This window comes from Phoxinus phoxinus (genome assembly GCF_949152265.1).
Source record: "Phoxinus phoxinus genome assembly, chromosome: 1".
NCBI classification, from domain to species: Eukaryota; Metazoa; Chordata; class Actinopteri; order Cypriniformes; family Leuciscidae; genus Phoxinus; species Phoxinus phoxinus.
The window spans coordinates 4,184,225-4,203,993 of record NC_136876.1 but is presented as its reverse complement, the minus strand read 5'-3'; the positions used below and the strand labels follow the sequence as shown (position 1 = coordinate 4,203,993).

The 19,769-nt window shown below is 40.5% G+C and overlaps 1 protein-coding gene across 3 annotated transcripts in view; it reads right to left on the bottom strand.

The window, feature by feature from the left end:
- Positions 1-241: 241 nt before the first annotated feature.
- Positions 242-19,769, bottom strand: part of LOC306996823 (uncharacterized protein) — a 54,191-nt gene continuing 34,663 nt past the window's right edge. For 2 of the 3 annotated variants that reach the window (XM_079609726.1, XM_079609727.1), the window contains exon 3: positions 242-2,610. In XM_079609726.1, coding sequence (XP_079465852.1) covers positions 1,181-2,610 — 1,430 coding nt within the window. In that variant the 3' untranslated portion in view covers positions 242-1,180. Of the gene's footprint in view, positions 2,641-19,769 lie in introns of all 3 variants that reach the window. The other variant, XM_079609725.1, reaches the window with a different exon arrangement.

Genomic DNA, 19,769 nt, shown 5'->3' with positions numbered 1-19,769 from the left:
ACGCAGATTAGCAGTATTGCGCTGCCTTCTGTGCGTGATGAGAGAGCGTCGTCGAGAGACAACAGGAATGTATTGAAAGCACATATTCAGTAGGGAAATACTATACCACTGTGAAAGGAAGAGGGAGAATAGGATACTTAAGTGCCTTTTAGGTGTCCTTGCTTAATTGTCCTTCCTTGCTTTTAGGTGTCCTTCTTAATTGGCCAGCAAACTCGCCTGACCTTAACCCTATAGAAAATCTATGGGGTATTGTGAAGAGGAAGATGCGATACGCCAGACCCAACTATGCAGAAGAGCTGAAGGCCACTATCAGAGCAACATGGGCTCTCCTAACACCTGAGCAGTGCCACAGACCGATCGACTCCAGGCCACGCCGCATTGCTGCAGTAATTCAGGCAAAAGGAGCCCCAACTAAGTATTGAGTGCTGTACATACTCATACTTTTCAGTTGGCCAGCATTTCTAAAAATCCTTTTTTTTTGTATTGGTCTTAAGTAATATTCTAATTTTAGAGCCCCAACTAAGTATTGAGTGCTTTCTGGCAACCGGTCTGGGGCAAAAAAAAGTTTAAAAGGTAATTTCGGTGGAAACGCAGCTAAAGATTCATTGATCAGTTGTGCTGCTTGTTTACATTCTCGTACTCACAGCTGATGCGTTGTTTATTCATAAATCGCCTCCATTCAATTTGGCTGTGAACAGCACAGCTTCAAAGATTTCTTTAGAAGATAATTCATAGTACAGTCCTTTCGATCTCGTCGATCGATCTCTAGTGCGAGTTTTCTTCAATAATTGTTGAGGCTAATCTTCTTTAAAACTTTCTTTAGCCCTTTGAGGTTAGCGGAGCAGTCTCTCCCGATACACATGTCCATGAAGCACACACAGAGATGCAGTCAAAACAACAAAAACCTGCGGTTTATTGATCACAATCTCCGGTTTACATTCAAGCAAATACAGTGGGGATTTTGCAGGCTTTCCTACTTACACAGCATGTAGAGGTCTGTCATTTGTATCATAGGTACTCTTCAACTGTGAGAGACGGAATCTAAAACAAAAATCCAGAAAATCCCATTGTATGATTTTTAAATAATTAATTTGCATTTTATTGCATGACAAGTATTTGCTACATCAGAAAAGCAGAACTTAATATTTGTTACAGAAACCTTTGTTTGCAATTACAGAGATCACAGTTTCCTGTAGTTCTTGAACAGGTTATAGTTCTTATGTGGTTTCTCCACTGTATGGATCTTAATGTGTCGCTTCAGGTTCATTTTAATAGAGAAACTCATCCCGCACTGATCACACGTGTGCGGCTTCTCTCCAGTGTGGATCCTCTCATGTGTTTTCAGATATGATGACTGACTGAATCTCTTGTCACAGTGTGAACACTTGGAAGGTTTTTCTCCAGTGTGGATCCTCTCATGTCTTTTCAGAGATGATGACTTACTGAATCTCTTGTCACAGTGTGAACACTTGTAAGGTTTTTCTCCAGTGTGGATCATCTCATGTGTTTTCAGAGATGCTGACAGACTGAATCTATTGTCACAGTGTGAACACTTGTAAGGTTTTTCTCCAGTGTGGATCCTCTCATGTCTTTTCAGAGATGATGACTTACTGAATCTCTTGTCACAGTGTGAACACTTGTAAGGTTTTTCTCCAGTGTGGATCATCTCATGTGTTTTCAGAGATGCTGACAGACTGAATCTCATGTCACAGTGTGAACAATTGTAAGGTTTCTCTCCAGTGTGGATCATCTCATGTGTTTTCAGAGATGATGACACACTGAATCTCTCGTCACAGTGTGAACACTTGTAAGGTTTCTCTCCAGTGTGAATTCTCTGGTGCAGTTTTAAACTGTTTGCTGTAGTAAAAGTCTTCTCACACTCAAAGCACATGTACTCTCTCACACCAGTGTGAGTTTTCTCATGTGCACGTAAAGTGTTCAGCCGTGAAAAACTCTTTCCACACACAGAACATGAATGCGGCTTCTCCTCCGTATGAACTGTCAGGTGTATCTTCAGGGCTGCTGCACAGAGAAATGTTTTGCCGCATTGATCACATGTGAACGGCTTCTCTCCGGTGTGGATCCTCATGTGAAGATTAAGGGATGATGATCGACTGAAACTCTTCCCGCACTGATCACATGAGAACGGCTTCTCTCCGGTGTGGATCCTCATGTGAAGATTAAGGGATGTAGATTGACTGAAACTCTTCCCGCACTGATCACATGTGAACGGCTTCTCTCCGGTGTGGATCCTCATGTGTTTCTCAAGATTTTGTTTGGTTGTGAAACTGTTTCCACACTGAGTGCAGGTGAAAGATTTCTTGGCTCTTCTTTTCTTTAGAAATTTATTTTTAGTCCGTTTAGTCTTTGAGCGACTCAAAGGTTTTTCTCCAGGTTGGACATGATGTTCCTCCTCCACTTCTCTCAGTTCTTCACTCTCCTCCTCCACTTCTCTCAGTTCTTCACTCTCCTCCTCCACTTCTCTCAGTTCTTCACTCTCCTCCTTCACTTCCATCAGTTCTTCACTCTCCTCCTCCACTTCTCTCAGTTCTTCACTCTCCTCCTTCACTTCTCTCAGTTCTTCACTCTCCTCCTTCACTTCTCTCAGTTCTTCACTCTCCTCGCTCTCTTCCATCAGGTCTAAAATCAAAGAAAATGTTTTACATTTAATTTTTAGTACATCAAAATAATTATCTTCAAATAGAGAATATAAAGTAAAAGGACATGAAAGTGAGCCCTGATGTAATGGTAGAAAGTAGACAACTGTTATAATAAATTATGATAATTTCATGCCTTTTTATAATTTGATTATATGTCTTTGAAACTTTCCATGAATGAGGGTAATTTATCTTCCAATTATTATTTTTAAAACATTATAGGCACAGATCCCATGTTTCTTTAGCAAGAACTATTAAATATATTTGATCAATGACACAATTATCTAACATGATATTAACATTAAAATATACAATACAGCCATGTTTTGACACCAACTTTGAGATTGATATTTATTTTACTAAAAACGTTTTTATTATTAATGGCCGTTCACACTAGACTTTTCCTTCATAGACTTCCATTCATGCGCATGTGAAAGTGGGACACCAGAAACACAAGCTCAAGTGAACAACCCTGTGAGAAATAACAAGCATTTAGCATTCAAGTGGCATTGTTTATTTTTAGGGCCCAAGCCTTGAAAAGGCGAAGGCCCTATTGTTTTTCTTAGGATTATTATTCTTCTTTATTAGGGCCCAAGCCTTGAAAAGGCGAAGGCCCTATTGTTTTTCTTAGGATTATTAGGGCCCGAGCACCGATGGTGCGAGGACACTATTGGAATTGCTCTGTTTATTATTATTATTAGGGCCCGAGCACCGATGGTGCGAGGACACTATTGGAATTGCTCTGTTTATTAGGGCCCGAGCACCGATGGTGCGAGGACACTATTGGAATTGCTCTGTTTATTAGGGCCCGAGCACCGATGGTGCGAGGACACTATTGGAATTGCTCTGTTTATTATTATTATTATTATTATTATTTTCCGCATTTGATCGCATTTTTGAGGGCCTAAACATGCACGAAAACTCACGAAAATTTGCACACGCGTCAGAACTGGCGAAAATTTACATCTGATATGCGTTTCAGAATTGGGCGGGGTAAAATGGCTCGATAGCGCCACCTATAAAGGTTCAACGGAGTGCGCCTCCCGCTACGTTTCACGTACGTGTACGAAATTCGGTACATACATGTAATGACCCAATACCTACAAAAAAGTCTCTTGGAGCATAGCCTTAAACACAACAGGAAGTCAGCCATTTTGAACTTCCTCTCTGATTTTTGTGCAGTTTTTGGCATTTTCAGGCCTCGTACTTTAACGAACTCCTCCTACAGTTTTAATCTGATCATCTTCAAATTTGGTGAGTGTAATCTTAAGGCCTTTGCGACGTTAAATTGCGAAGATCTAGAGTTTTCGTCGAAGGGCGTGTCCTCGGCGGCCTGACAAATTTTGATGTTTCGCCATGAAACAGGAAGTTGCTGTAACTCAGGCAAACAATGTCCAATCTGCCCCAAACTTCACACGTTTGATAAGCGTTCTGTCCTGAACACATGACCATGCTCAAATTCAGTTACAGTCATAGCGCCACCTGCTGGCAACAGGAAGTGACATGTTTAACACCGTTTTGGACTCCTAATTAACATATACAAAATTGCCAGCAAGTGCTAAACATGTTAACACCATACTAGAAACATGCTAAAACATGCTAGCAAACATTAGCTAAGTGCTAAAGCATGCTATTACTGCAATTAAATAGGAATTTGCTGTAACTCAGGCATTGAATGCCCAATCTGCCCCAAACTTCACACGTTTGATAAGAGTTCTGTCCTGAACACATTTACATGAGAATATTCAGTTATAGTAATAGCGCCACCTATTGGCAACAGGAAGTGACATGTTTAACACTGTGATGCTGTACTAGCAACATATTAAATAAACCATTGAGTTATATACATGTTAGAAACATGTTAAAACATGCTAGCAATTCTTAGCTAAGTGCTAAAGCATGCTAATGCAATGAAACAGGAAGTTGTTGTTACTCAAGTAGGCAATGTCCAATCTGCCCCAAACTTCACAGGTTTGATAAGAGTCCTGCCCTGAACACATCTACATGAGAATAATCAGTTAGAGTAATAGCGCCACCTGCTGGCAACAGGAAGTGTCATGTTTAACACCATTTTGGACTCCTAATAACATATAAAAAATTGCCAGCAAGTGCTGAACATGTTAACAACACACGGGAACCATGCTAAAACATGCTAACAAACATTAGCTAAGTGCTAAAGCATGCTATTCCTGCAATTAAATAGGAATTTGCTGTCAGGCATTGAATGTTCAATTTGCCCCAATTTCACACGTTTGATAAGAGTTCTGCCCTGAACACATCTACATGACACTTTTCAGTTATAGTAATAGCGCCACCTACTGGCAACAGGAAGTGACATGGTTAACACTGTGATGCAGTACTAGCAACATATTAAATATGCCATTGAGTAATAAACATGTTAGAAACCTGTTAAAACATGCTAGCAATTCTTAGCTAAGTGCTAAAGCATGCTAATGCAATGAAACGGGAAGTTATTGTTACTGAAGAAGACAATGTCCAATCTGCCCCAAACTTCACATGTTTGATAAGAGTCCTGCCCTGAACACATCTACATGCCAATTTTAAGTTAAAGTAATAGCGCCACCTACTGTCGACAGGAAGTGACACGTTTTAAACTGTGATGCATTGCTAGCGACATATTTAATATGCCATTGAGTTCTAAACATGCTAGAAACATGCTAAAACATGCTAGCAACACTTATCTGAGTGATAACGCATGCTATTATACCCATGATAAAGGACATTTTTGTAACTGACTTTGACATACTACTCCTATTTTTACCTACTTAAATGCACATTGCCCACCGTGCTCTGTCTTCCTAAAGCCACCGGGTGGCGGTGGCACGGGTGCGAGGGCCCTTTCATCGCTGCTTGCAGCTTTAATTAGGGCCCGAGCACCGATGGTGCGAGGACACTATTGGAATTGCTCTGTTTATTATTATTATTATTATTTTCCGCATTTAATCGCATTTTTGAGGGCCTAAACATGCACGAAAACTCACGAAAATTTGCACACGCGTCAGAACTGGCGAAAATTGACATCTGATATGCGTTTCACAATTGGGCGGGGTAAAATGGCTCGATAGCGCCACCTATAAAGGTTCAACGGAGTGCGCCTCCCGCTACGTTTCACGTATGTGTACGAAATTCGGTACATACATGTAATGACCCAATACCTACAAAAAAGTCTCTTGGAGCATAGCCTTAAACACAACAGGAAGTCAGCCATTTTGAACTTCCTCTCTGATTTTTGTGCAGTTTTTGCCATTTTCAGGCCTCGTACTTTAACGAACTCCTCCTACAGTTTTAATCTGATCATCTTCAAATTTGGTGAGTGTAATCTTAAGGCCTTTGCAACGTTAAATTGCGAAGATCTAGAGTTTTCGTCGAAGGGCGTGTCCTCGGCGGCCTGACAAATTTTGATGTTTCGCCATGAAACAGGAAGTTGCTGTAACTCAGGCAAACAATGTCCAATCTGCCCCAAACTTCACACGTTTGATAAGAGTTCTGTCCTGAACACATGACCATGCTCAAATTCAGTTACAGTCATAGCGCCACCTGCTGGCAACAGGAAGTGACATGTTTAACACTGTTTTGGACTCCTAACAACATATAAAAAATTGCCAGCAAGTGCTTAACATGTTAACAACATACTAGAAACATGCTAAAACATGCTAGCAAACATTAGCTAAGTGCTAAAGCATGCTATTACTGCAATTAAATAGGAATTTGCTGTAACTCAGGCATTGAATGTCCAATCTGCCCCAAACTTCACACGGTTGAATATTCTCATGTTCAACACATTTACATGAGAATATTCAGTTATAGTAATAGCGCCACCTACTGGCAACAGGAAATGACATGTTTAACACTGTGATGCTGTACTAGCAACATATTAAATATGCCATTGAGTTATAAACATGTTAGAAACCTGTTAAAACATGCTAGCAATTCTTAGCTAAGTGCTAAAGCATGTTAATGCAATGAAAGAGGAAGTTGTTGTTACTAAAGAAGGCAATGTCCAATCTGCCCCAAACTTTACACGTTTGATAAGAGTCCTGTCCTGAACACATCTACATGACACTTTTCAGTTATAGTAATAGCGCCACCTACTGGCAACAGGAAGTGACATGTTTAACACTGTGATGCAGTACTAGCAACATATTAAATATGCCATTGAGTTATATACATGTTAGAAACATGTTAAAACATGCTAGCAATTCTTAGCTAAGTGCTAAAGCACGCTAATGCAATGAAACAGGAAGTTGGTGTTACTGAAGAAGGCAATGTCCAATCTGCCCCAAACTTCACACGTTTGATAAGAGTCCTGCCCTGAACACATCTACATGACAATTTTAAGTTAAAGTAATAGCGCCACCTACTGTCGACAGGAAGTGACACGTTTTACACTGTGATGCATTACTAGCGACATATTTAATATGCCATTGAGTTCTAAACATGCTAGAAACATGCTAAAACATGCTAGCAACACTTATCTGAGTTATAACGCATGCTATTATCCCCATAATCAAGGACATTTTTGTAACTGACTTTGACATACTCCTACTATTTTTACCTACTTAAATGCACATTGCCCACCGTGTTTTGTCTTCCTAAAGCCACCGGGTGGCGGTGGCACGGGTGCGAGGGCCCTTTCATCGCTGCTTGCAGCTTTAATTATTATTATTATTTTCCGCATTTAATCGCATTTTTGAGGGCCTAAACATGCACGAAAACTCACGAAAATTTGCACACGCGTCAGAACTGGCGAAAATTGACATCTGATATGCGTTTCAGAATTGGGCGGGGCAAAATGGCTCGATAGCGCCACCTATAAAGGTTCAACGGAGTGCGCCTCCCGCTACGTTTCACGTATGTGTACGAAATTCGGTACATACATGTAATGACCCAATACCTACAAAAAAGTCTCTTGGAGCATAGCCTTAAACACAACAGGAAGTCAGCCATTTTGAACTTCCTCTCTGATTTTTGTGCAGTTTTTGCCATTTTCAGGCCTCGTACTTTAACGAACTCCTCCTACAGTTTTAATCTGATCATCTTCAAATTTGGTGAGTGTAATCTTAAGGCCTTTGCGACGTTAAATTGCGAAGATCTTGAGTTTTCGTCGAAGGGCGTGTCCTCGGCGGCCTGACAAATTTTGATGTTTCGCCATGAAACAGGAAGTTGCTGTAACTCAGGCAAACAATGTCCAATCTGCCCCAAACTTCACACGTTTGATAAGAGTTCTGTCCTGAACACATGACCATGCTCAAATTCAGTTACAGTCATAGCGCCACCTGCTGGCAACAGGAAGTGACATGTTTAACACTGTTTTGGACTCCTAACAACATATAAAAAATTGCCAGCAAGTGCTTAACATGTTAACAACATACTAGAAACATGCTAAAACATGCTAGCAAACATTAGCTAAGTGCTAAAGCATGCTATTACTGCAATTAAATAGGAATTTGCTGTAACTCAGGCATTGAATGTCCAATCTGCCCCAAACTTCACACGGTTGAATATTCTCATGTTCAACACATTTACATGAGAATATTCAGTTATAGTAATAGCGCCACCTACTGGCAACAGGAAATGACATGTTTAACACTGTGATGCTGTACTAGCAACATATTAAATATGCCATTGAGTTATAAACATGTTAGAAACCTGTTAAAACATGCTAGCAATTCTTAGCTAAGTGCTAAAGCATGTTAATGCAATGAAAGAGGAAGTTGTTGTTACTAAAGAAGGCAATGTCCAATCTGCCCCAAACTTTACACGTTTGATAAGAGTCCTGTCCTGAACACATCTACATGACACTTTTCAGTTATAGTAATAGCGCCACCTACTGGCAACAGGAAGTGACATGTTTAACACTGTGATGCAGTACTAGCAACATATTAAATATGCCATTGAGTTATATACATGTTAGAAACATGTTAAAACATGCTAGCAATTCTTAGCTAAGTGCTAAAGCACGCTAATGCAATGAAACAGGAAGTTGGTGTTACTGAAGAAGGCAATGTCCAATCTGCCCCAAACTTCACACGTTTGATAAGAGTCCTGCCCTGAACACATCTACATGACAATTTTAAGTTAAAGTAATAGCGCCACCTACTGTCGACAGGAAGTGACACGTTTTACACTGTGATGCATTACTAGCGACATATTTAATATGCCATTGAGTTCTAAACATGCTAGAAACATGCTAAAACATGCTAGCAACACTTATCTGAGTTATAACGCATGCTATTATCCCCATAATCAAGGACATTTTTGTAACTGACTTTGACATACTCCTACTATTTTTACCTACTTAAATGCACATTGCCCACCGTGTTTTGTCTTCCTAAAGCCACCGGGTGGCGGTGGCACGGGTGCGAGGGCCCTTTCATCGCTGCTTGCAGCTTTAATTAGGGCCCGAGCACCGATGGTGCGAGGACACTATTGGAATTGCTCTGTTTATTAGGGCCCGAGCACCGATGGTGCGAGGACACTATTGGAATTGCTCTGTTTATTATTATTATTATTATTATTTTCCGCATTTAATCGCATTTTTGAGGGCCTAAACATGCACGAAAACTCACGAAAATTTGCACACGCGTCAGAACTGGCGAAAATTGACATCTGATATGCGTTTCACAATTGGGCGGGGTAAAATGGCTCGATAGCGCCACCTATAAAGGTTCAACGGAGTGCGCCTCCCGCTACGTTTCACGTATGTGTACGAAATTCGGTACATACATGTAATGACCCAATACCTACAAAAAAGTCTCTTGGAGCATAGCCTTAAACATAACAGGAAGTCAGCCATTTTGAACTTCCTCTCTGATTTTTGTGCAGTTTTTGCCATTTTCAGGCCTCGTACTTTAACGAACTCCTCCTACAGTTTTAATCTGATCATCTTCAAATTTGGTGAGTGTAATCTTAAGGCCTTTGCGACGTTAAATTGCGAAGATCTAGAGTTTTCGTCGAAGGGCGTGTCCTCGGCGGCCTGACAAATTTTGATGTTTCGCCATGAAACAGGAAGTTGCTGTAACTCAGGCAAACAATGTCCAATCTGCCCCAAACTTCACACGGTTGATAAGAGTTCTGTCCTGAACACATGACCATGCTCAAATTCAGTTACAGTCATAGCGCCACCTGCTGGCAACAGGAAGTGACATGTTTAACACTGTTTTGGACTCCTAACAACATATAAAAAATTGCCAGCAAGTGCTTAACATGTTAACAACATACTAGAAACATGCTAAAACATGCTAGCAAACATTAGCTAAGTGCTAAATCATGCTATTACTGCAATTAAATAGGAATTTGCTGTAACTCAGGCATTGAATGTCCAATCTGCCCCAAACTTCACACGTTTGATAAGCGTTCTGTCCTGAACACATGACCATGCTCAAATTCAGTTACAGTCATAGCGCCACCTGATGTCAACAGGAAGTGACATGTTTAACACTGTTTTGGACTCCTAATAACATACAAAAAAGTGCCAGCAAGTGTTAAAACATGTTAACAACATACTAGAAACATGCTAAAACATGCTAGCAAACATTAGCTAGGTGCTAAATCATGCTATTAATGCAATTAAATAGGAATTTGCTGTAACTCAGGCATTGGATGTTTAATCTGCCCCAAACTTCACACGTTTGAATATTCTCATGTTTAACACATTTACATGAGAATATTCAGTTATAGTAATAGCGCCACCTACTGGCAACAGGAAATTACATGTTTAACACTGTGATGCTGTACTAGCAACATATTAAATATGCCATTGAGTTTTAAACATGTTAGAAACCTGTTAAAACATGCTAGCAATTCTTAGCTAAGTGCTAAAGCATGCTAATGCAATGAAAGAGGAAGTTGTTGTTACTAAAGAAGACAATGTCCAATCTTTCCCAAACTTTACACGTTTGATAAGAGTCCTGTCCTGAACACATCTACATGACACTTTTCAGTTATAGTAATAGCGCCACCTACTGGCAACAGGAAGTGACATGTTTAACACTGTGATGCAGTACTAGCAACATATTAAATATGCCATTGAGTTATATACATGTTAGAAACATGTTAAAACATGCTAGCAATTCTTAGCTAAGTGCTAAAGCACGCTAATGCAATGCAACAGGAAGTTGGTGTTACTGAAGAAGGCAATGTCCAATCTGCCCCAAACTTCACACGTTTGATAAGAGTCCTGCCCTGAACACATCTACATGACAATTTTAAGTTAAAGTAATAGCGCCACCTACTGTTGACAGGAAGTGACACGTTTTACACTGTGATGCATTACTAGCGACATATTTAATATGCCATTGAGTTCTAAACATGCTAGAAACATGCTAAAACATGCTAGCAACACTTATCTGAGTTATAACGCATGCTATTATCCCCATAATCAAGGACATTTTTGTAACTGACTTTGACATACTCCTCCTATTTTTACCTACTTAAATGCACATTGCCCACCGTGCTCTGTCTTCCTAAAGCCACCGGGTGGCGGTGGCACGGGTGCGAGGGCCCTTTCATCGCTGCTTGCAGCTTTAATTATTATTATTATTATTATTATTATTATTATTTTCCGCATTTAATCGCATTTTTGAGGGCCTAAACATGCACGAAAACTCATGAAAATTTGCACACGCGTCAGAACTGGCGAAAATTGACATCTGATATGCGTTTCAGAATTGGGCGGGGTAAAATGGCTCGATAGCGCCACCTATAAAGGTTCAACGGAGTGCGCCTCCCGCTACGTTTCACGTACGTGTACGAAATTCGGTACATACATGTAATGACCCAATACCTACAAAAAAGTCTCTTGGAGCATAGCCTTAAACATAACAGGAAGTCAGCCATTTTGAACTTCCTCTCTGATTTTTGTGCAGTTTTTGCCATTTTCAGGCCTCGTACTTTAACGAACTCCTCCTACAGTTTTAATCTGATCATCTTCAAATTTGGTGAGTGTAATCTTAAGGCCTTTGCGACGTTAAATTGCGAAGATCTAGAGTTTTCGTCGAAGGGCGTGTCCTCGGCGGCCTGACAAATTTTGATGTTTCGCCATGAAACAGGAAGTTGCTGTAACTCAGGCAAACAATGTCCAATCTGCCCCAAACTTCACACGTTTGATAAGAGTTCTGTCCTGAACACATGACCATGCTCAAATTCAGTTACAGTCATAGCGCCACCTGCTGGCAACAGGAAGTGACATGTTTAACACTGTTTTGGACTCCTAATAACATATACAAAATTGCCAGCAAGTGCTTAACATGTTAACAACATACTAGAAACATGCTAAAACATGCTAGCAAACATTAGCTAGGTGCTAAATCATGCTATTACTGCAATTAAATAGGAATTTGCTGTAACTCAGGCATTGAATGTCCAATCTGCCCCAAACTTCACACGTTTGATAAGAGTTCTGTCCTGAACACATGACCATTCTCAAATTCAGTTACAGTCATAGCGCCACCTGCTGGCAACAGGAAGTGACATGTTTAACACTGTTTTGGACTCCTAATAACATACAAAAAAGTGCCAGCAAGTGTTAAACATGTTAACAACATACTAGAAACATGCTAAAACATTCTAGCAAACATTAGCTAGGTGCTAAATCATGCTATTAATGCAATTAAATAGGAATTTGCTGTAACTCAGGCATTGGATGTTTAATCTGCCCCAAACTTCACACGGTTGAATATTCTCATGTTTAACACATTTACATGAGAATATTCAGTTATAGTAATAGCGCCACCTACTGGCAACAGGAAATTACATGTTTAACACTGTGATGCTGTACTAACAACATATTAAATATGCCATTGAGTTATAAACATGTTAGAAACCTGTTAAAACATGCTAGCAATTCTTAGCTAAGTGCTAAAGCATGCTAATGCAACGAAAGAGGAAGTTGTTGTTACTAAAGAAGGCAATGTCCAATCTTTCCCAAACTTTACACGTTTGATAAGAGTCCTGTCCTGAACACATCTACATGACACTTTTCAGTTATAGTAATAGCGCCACCTACTGGCAACAGGAAGTGACATGTTTAACACTGTGATGCAGTACTAGCAACATATTAAATATGCCATTGAGTTATATACATGTTAGAAACATGTTAAAACATGCTAGCAATTCTTAGCTAAGTGCTAAAGCACGCTAATGCAATGAAACAGGAAGTTGGTGTTACTGAAGAAGGCAATGTCCAATCTGCCCCAAACTTCACATGTTTGATAAGAGTCCTGCCCTGAACACATCTACATGACAATTTTAAGTTAAAGTAATAGCGCCACCTACTGTCGACAGGAAGTGACACGTTTTACACTGTGATGCATTACTAGCGACATATTTAATATGCCATTGAGTTCTAAACACGCTAGAAACATGCTAAAACATGCTAGCAACACTTATCTGAGTTATAACGCATGCTATTATCCCCATAATCAAGGACATTTTTGTAACTGACTTTGACATACTCCTCCTATTTTTACCTTCTTAAATGCACATTGCCCACCGTGCTCTGTCTTCCTAAAGCCACCGGGTGGCGGTGGCACGGGTGCGAGGGCCCTTTCATCGCTGCTTGCAGCTTTAATTATTATTATTATTTTCCGCATTTAATCGCATTTTTGAGGGCCTAAACATGCACGAAAACTCACGAAAATTTGCACACGCGTCAGAACTGGCGAAAATTGACATCTGATATGCGTTTCAGAATTGGGCGGGGCAAAATGGCTCGATAGCGCCACCTATAAAGGTTCAACGGAGTGCGCCTCCCGCTACGTTTCACGTATGTGTACGAAATTCGGTACATACATGTAATGACCCAATACCTACAAAAAAGTCTCTTGGAGCATAGCCTTAAACACAACAGGAAGTCAGCCATTTTGAACTTCCTCTCTGATTTTTGTGCAGTTTTTGCCATTTTCAGGCCTCGTACTTTAACGAACTCCTCCTACAGTTTTAATCTGATCATCTTCAAATTTGGTGAGTGTAATCTTAAGGCCTTTGCGACGTTAAATTGCGAAGATCTTGAGTTTTCGTCGAAGGGCGTGTCCTCGGCGGCCTGACAAATTTTGATGTTTCGCCATGAAACAGGAAGTTGCTGTAACTCAGGCAAACAATGTCCAATCTGCCCCAAACTTCACACGTTTGATAAGAGTTCTGTCCTGAACACATGACCATGCTCAAATTCAGTTACAGTCATAGCGCCACCTGCTGGCAACAGGAAGTGACATGTTTAACACTGTTTTGGACTCCTAACAACATATAAAAAATTGCCAGCAAGTGCTTAACATGTTAACAACATACTAGAAACATGCTAAAACATGCTAGCAAACATTAGCTAAGTGCTAAAGCATGCTATTACTGCAATTAAATAGGAATTTGCTGTAACTCAGGCATTGAATGTCCAATCTGCCCCAAACTTCACACGGTTGAATATTCTCATGTTCAACACATTTACATGAGAATATTCAGTTATAGTAATAGCGCCACCTACTGGCAACAGGAAATGACATGTTTAACACTGTGATGCTGTACTAGCAACATATTAAATATGCCATTGAGTTATAAACATGTTAGAAACCTGTTAAAACATGCTAGCAATTCTTAGCTAAGTGCTAAAGCATGTTAATGCAATGAAAGAGGAAGTTGTTGTTACTAAAGAAGGCAATGTCCAATCTGCCCCAAACTTTACACGTTTGATAAGAGTCCTGTCCTGAACACATCTACATGACACTTTTCAGTTATAGTAATAGCGCCACCTACTGGCAACAGGAAGTGACATGTTTAACACTGTGATGCAGTACTAGCAACATATTAAATATGCCATTGAGTTATATACATGTTAGAAACATGTTAAAACATGCTAGCAATTCTTAGCTAAGTGCTAAAGCACGCTAATGCAATGAAACAGGAAGTTGGTGTTACTGAAGAAGGCAATGTCCAATCTGCCCCAAACTTCACACGTTTGATAAGAGTCCTGCCCTGAACACATCTACATGACAATTTTAAGTTAAAGTAATAGCGCCACCTACTGTCGACAGGAAGTGACACGTTTTACACTGTGATGCATTACTAGCGACATATTTAATATGCCATTGAGTTCTAAACATGCTAGAAACATGCTAAAACATGCTAGCAACACTTATCTGAGTTATAACGCATGCTATTATCCCCATAATCAAGGACATTTTTGTAACTGACTTTGACATACTCCTACTATTTTTACCTACTTAAATGCACATTGCCCACCGTGTTTTGTCTTCCTAAAGCCACCGGGTGGCGGTGGCACGGGTGCGAGGGCCCTTTCATCGCTGCTTGCAGCTTTAATTATTAGGGCCCAAGCCTTGAAAAGGCGAAGGCCCTATTGTTTTCCTTCGGATTATTCTTCTTTATTATTTATTATTATTTATTATTATTATTATTATTATATTACTACCTTTTGGGCACTTTTGGGGGCCTTAACGTGCTCAAAAACTCTTGAAACTTTGCACACAGGTCAGAACCGGCGGCCATTAGAGCCGGACTGAAGCTGGGACCCGGGCGTGGCAGGGTGGCTCGACAGCGCCCCCTGGAACGCGGTCCGAAAACTTGGTCCATAAATCAAACACGCTTGCGTGGAATAATATGAAACTCGGTACACTTATAGATCTCATCGGTTCATATATCCTTCATGCTCTGACTTTTTACGCCAGCCCAACAGGAAGTCGGCTATTTGGCGTAGTTTAAAAAACACATGCAATGGAATTTAAAATACTCCTCCTAGACGATTCAAACAATCACCACGAAACTCGGTGTGCATGAAGCCAAGACATGGAGGATGATAAATTGCCAGGGGATTTTTGATATCTCGAACGGTTTGGCCGTGGCGAGGAAACAAATTTATGGCGAATATTGGAAACAGGAAGTGTGTTATAACATCCTCATACATTAATTGATCTTGATGAAACTTCAGCAGTGTGTTCGTTGTAAGAGGCCGATCATATGGATGTGACTATTGTGAGTCAAAGTTATAGCGCCACCAACTGGCAGCAGGAAGTGTGTCACTTTCAAAATGCTTTGAATTCACTGTCTTATTTTTACCCGATTTGCTTCAAACTTTATGTGTATAATGTAAACACACGGCAGATGTAGACCTGTGAAAGAATTATTGATATCTTAAATACTGTTGCCATGGCAACGCTTTAAACTTTTATATTCTTTTTGGGTGCATTTGAGGCTCTTAACATGCTTCAAATTGCATGAAACTCAACATGCATATCACATTTATTAGGTACTAGGCATGTGTGAAGTTTCAGAAACGGGCGCGGTGGAGGGGCTCAGTAGCGCCACCTTTAGTCAAAAATGGGGTATTAGTTTTACCTACAGTAACAAAAATCGGTATTTATATTTATCTCCCCGAGCCGGACAACTTTCTAATTTACAGTCATTAGCTCCGACCAACAGGAAGTCAGATATTTTTGTTTGAATGTGATTTGATGGGAATTTTGCCAGTCTCTCTCAGTGTCTGTGTGTGTGAGAGAGGAGGGGGGCTTTATTTTAACCCTTTCTCTGCTGTGTGGGACTTCTCGGGCACTTTTGGGGCCCTTAACGTGCTCGAAAACTCTTGAAACTTTGAACACAGGTCAGAACCTGCGGCCATCAGGGCTGGGCTGAAGCTGGTACCCGGGCGTGGCAGGGGAGCTCAACAGCGCCCCCTTGAACGTGGTCCGAAAAACTTGGTCCATATATCAAACACGTTTGCATGTAATAATATGAAACTCGGTACACATATAGATTTAATCGGGCCGAACAACTTTCGTGCTCTAAGTTTTACGCCAGTCCAACAGGAAGTCGGCTATTATGGGCTGTATGAAAATGCATGCCCCTGGAATTTGATATACTCCTCCAAGAAAAATTATCCTATCGCCACCAAACTCGGTCAGCATGAAGTCAAGACATTGAGGACGCTAAATTGCGGACAGATTTTTGATATCTCGAACGGTTTGGCCGTGGCGAGGAAACGAAGTTATGGCGAGAAAAGAAAAACACAATGTGTTATAACGTCTTCATACATTTATTGATCTTGATGAAACTTCAGCAGTGTGTTTGTTGTAAGAGGGCGATCACATGGATGTGACTATTGTGAGTCAAAGTTATAGCGCCACCAACTGGCAGCAGGAAGTGTGTTACTTTCAAGATACTTTTGACTAAAGTGGGTGGGTTATTTTTACCTACAGTCACAAAACTCGGTCTGTATATTGTGCTTATCGATCCGGACAACTTTCTCATTTACAGTCATTAGCTCCGACCAACAGGAAGTCAGATATTTTGGTTTGAATGTGGTTTTGTCTCTCTCTGACAGAGTTCCCCCTGCCATTCTCTCTGTGTGTGTGTGTGTGTGTGTATGTGTGTGGGGGGGAGGGAGGGAGGGAGGGCACACACACAGACAGCCCCCCCTTTTCTGTGTGTGTTTGGAGGGGAGCAGAAAGACTCACACTGATGCAAGCTCTAAAGCAGACTTCTTCTCGACAGTCAAAGCGGGGTTACATTTTTGCCCGTCGTGCACAGGAACCCCAAAGGCAACGGGGTGGCGGCTTTATATATATATATATATATATATATATATATATATATATATATATATATATATATATAAATATAGCTGCAAGCAGCGATGGAGGGCCCAAGCCGGTGGCAGCGCCAGCCCGGTGCCTTTAGTGTAACTAAAGGCACCAGGGTGGCGGTGCCACCGGCTTGGGCCCGTAATCGCTGCTTGCAGCTATATTTAGGGCCCGAGCACCGATGGTGTGAGGACCCTCTTGGAATTGCTCTGTTTATTATTATTATTATTATTATTCTTCTTCTTCTCCGCATTTAATCGCATTTTTGAGGGCCTAAACATGCACGAAAACTCACGAAAATTTGCACACGCGTCAGAACTGGCGAAAATTGACATCTGATATGCGTTTCAGAATTGGGCGGGGTAAAATGGCTCGATAGCGCCACCTATAAAGGTTCAACGGAGTGCGCCTCCCGCTACGTTTCACGTACGTGTACGAAATTCGGTACATACATGTAATGACCCAATACCTACAAAAAAGTCTCTTGGAGCATAGCCTTAAACACAACAGGAAGTCAGCCATTTTGAACTTCCTCTCTGATTTTTGTGCAGTTTTTGCCATTTTCAGGCCTCGTACTTTAACGAACTCCTCCTACAGTTTTAATCTGATCATCTTCAAATTTGGTGAGTGTAATCTTAAGGCCTTTGCGACGTTAAATTGCGAAGATCTAGAGTTTTCGTCGAAGGGCGTGTCCTCGGCGGCCTGACAAATTTTGATGTTTCGCCATGAAACAGGAAGTTGCTGTAACTCAGGCAAACAATGTCCAATCTGCCCCAAACTTCACACGTTTGATAAGCGTTCTGTCCTGAACACATGACCATGCTCAAATTCAGTTACAGTCATAGCGCCACCTGCTGGCAACAGGAAGTGACATGTTTAACACTGTTTTGGACTCCTAATAACATATAAAAAATTGCCAGCAAGTGCTAAACATGTTAACAACATACTAGAAACATGCTAAAACATGCTAGCAAACATTAGCTAAGTGCTAAAGCATGCTATTACTGCAATTAAATAGGAATTTGCTGTAACTCAGGCATTGAATGCCCAATCTGCCCCAAACTTCACACGTTTGATAAGAGGTTCTGGTCTGAACACATTTACATGAGAATATTCAGTTATAGTAATAGCGCCACCTATTGGCAACAGGAAGTGACATGTTTAACACTGTGATGCTGTACTAGCAACATATTAAATAAACCATTGAGTTATAGACATGTTAGAAACATGTTAAAACATGCTAGCAATTCTTAGCTAAGTGCTAAAGCATGCTAATGCAATGAAACAGGAAGTTGTTGTTACTCAAGTAGGCAATGTCCAATCTGCCCCAAACTTCACAGGTTTGATAAGAGTTCTGTCCTGAACACATTTACATGAGAATAATCAGTTAGAGTAATAGCGCCACCTGCTGGCAACAGGAAGTGACATGTTTAACACCATTTTGGACTCCTAATAACATAAAAAATTGCCAGCAAGTGCTAAACATGTTAACAACATACAGGAAACATGCTAAAACATGCTAACAAACATTAGCTGAGTGCTAAAGCATGCTATTACTGCAATTAAATAGGAATTTGCTGTAACTCAGGCATTGAATGTTCAATTTGCCCCAATTTCACACGTTTGATAAGAGTTCTGGTCTGAACACATTTACATGAGAGTATTCAGTTATAGTAATAGCGCCACCTACTGGCAACAGGAAGTGACATGTTCAACACTGTGATGTTGTACTAGCAACATATTAAATAAACCATTGAGTTATAAACATGTTAGAAACCTGTTAAAACATGCTAGCAATTCTTAGCTAAGTGCTAAAGCATGCTAATGCAATGAAACAGGAAGTTGTTGTTACTCAAGAAGGCAATGTCCAATCTGCCCCAAACTTCACACGTTTGATAAGAGTCCTGCCCTGAACACATTTACATGACACTTTTCAGTTATAGTAATAGCGCCACCTACTGGCAACAGGAAGTGACATGTTCAACACTGTGATGTTGTACTAGCAACATATTAAATAAACCATTGAGTTATAAACATGTTAGAAACATGTTAAAACATGCTAGCAATTCTTAGCTAAGTGCTAAAGCATGCTAATGCAATGAAACAGGAAGTTGTTGTTACTCAAGAAGGCAATGTCCAATCTGCCCCAAACTTCACACGTTTGATAAGAGTCCTGCCCTGAACACATTTACATGACACTTTTCAGTTATAGTAATAGCGCCACCTACTGGCAACAGGAAGTGACATGTTCAACACTGTGATGTTGTACTAGCAACATATTAAATAAACCATTGAGTTATAAACATGTTAGAAACATGTTAAAACATGCTAGCAATTCTTAGCTAAGTGCTAAAGCATGCTAATGCAATGAAACAGGAAGTTGTTGTTACTCAAGAAGGCAATGTCCAATCTGCCCCAAACTTCACACGTTTGATAAGAGTCCTGCCCTGAACACATTTACATGACACTTTTCAGTTATAGTAATAGCGCCACCTACTGGCAACAGGAA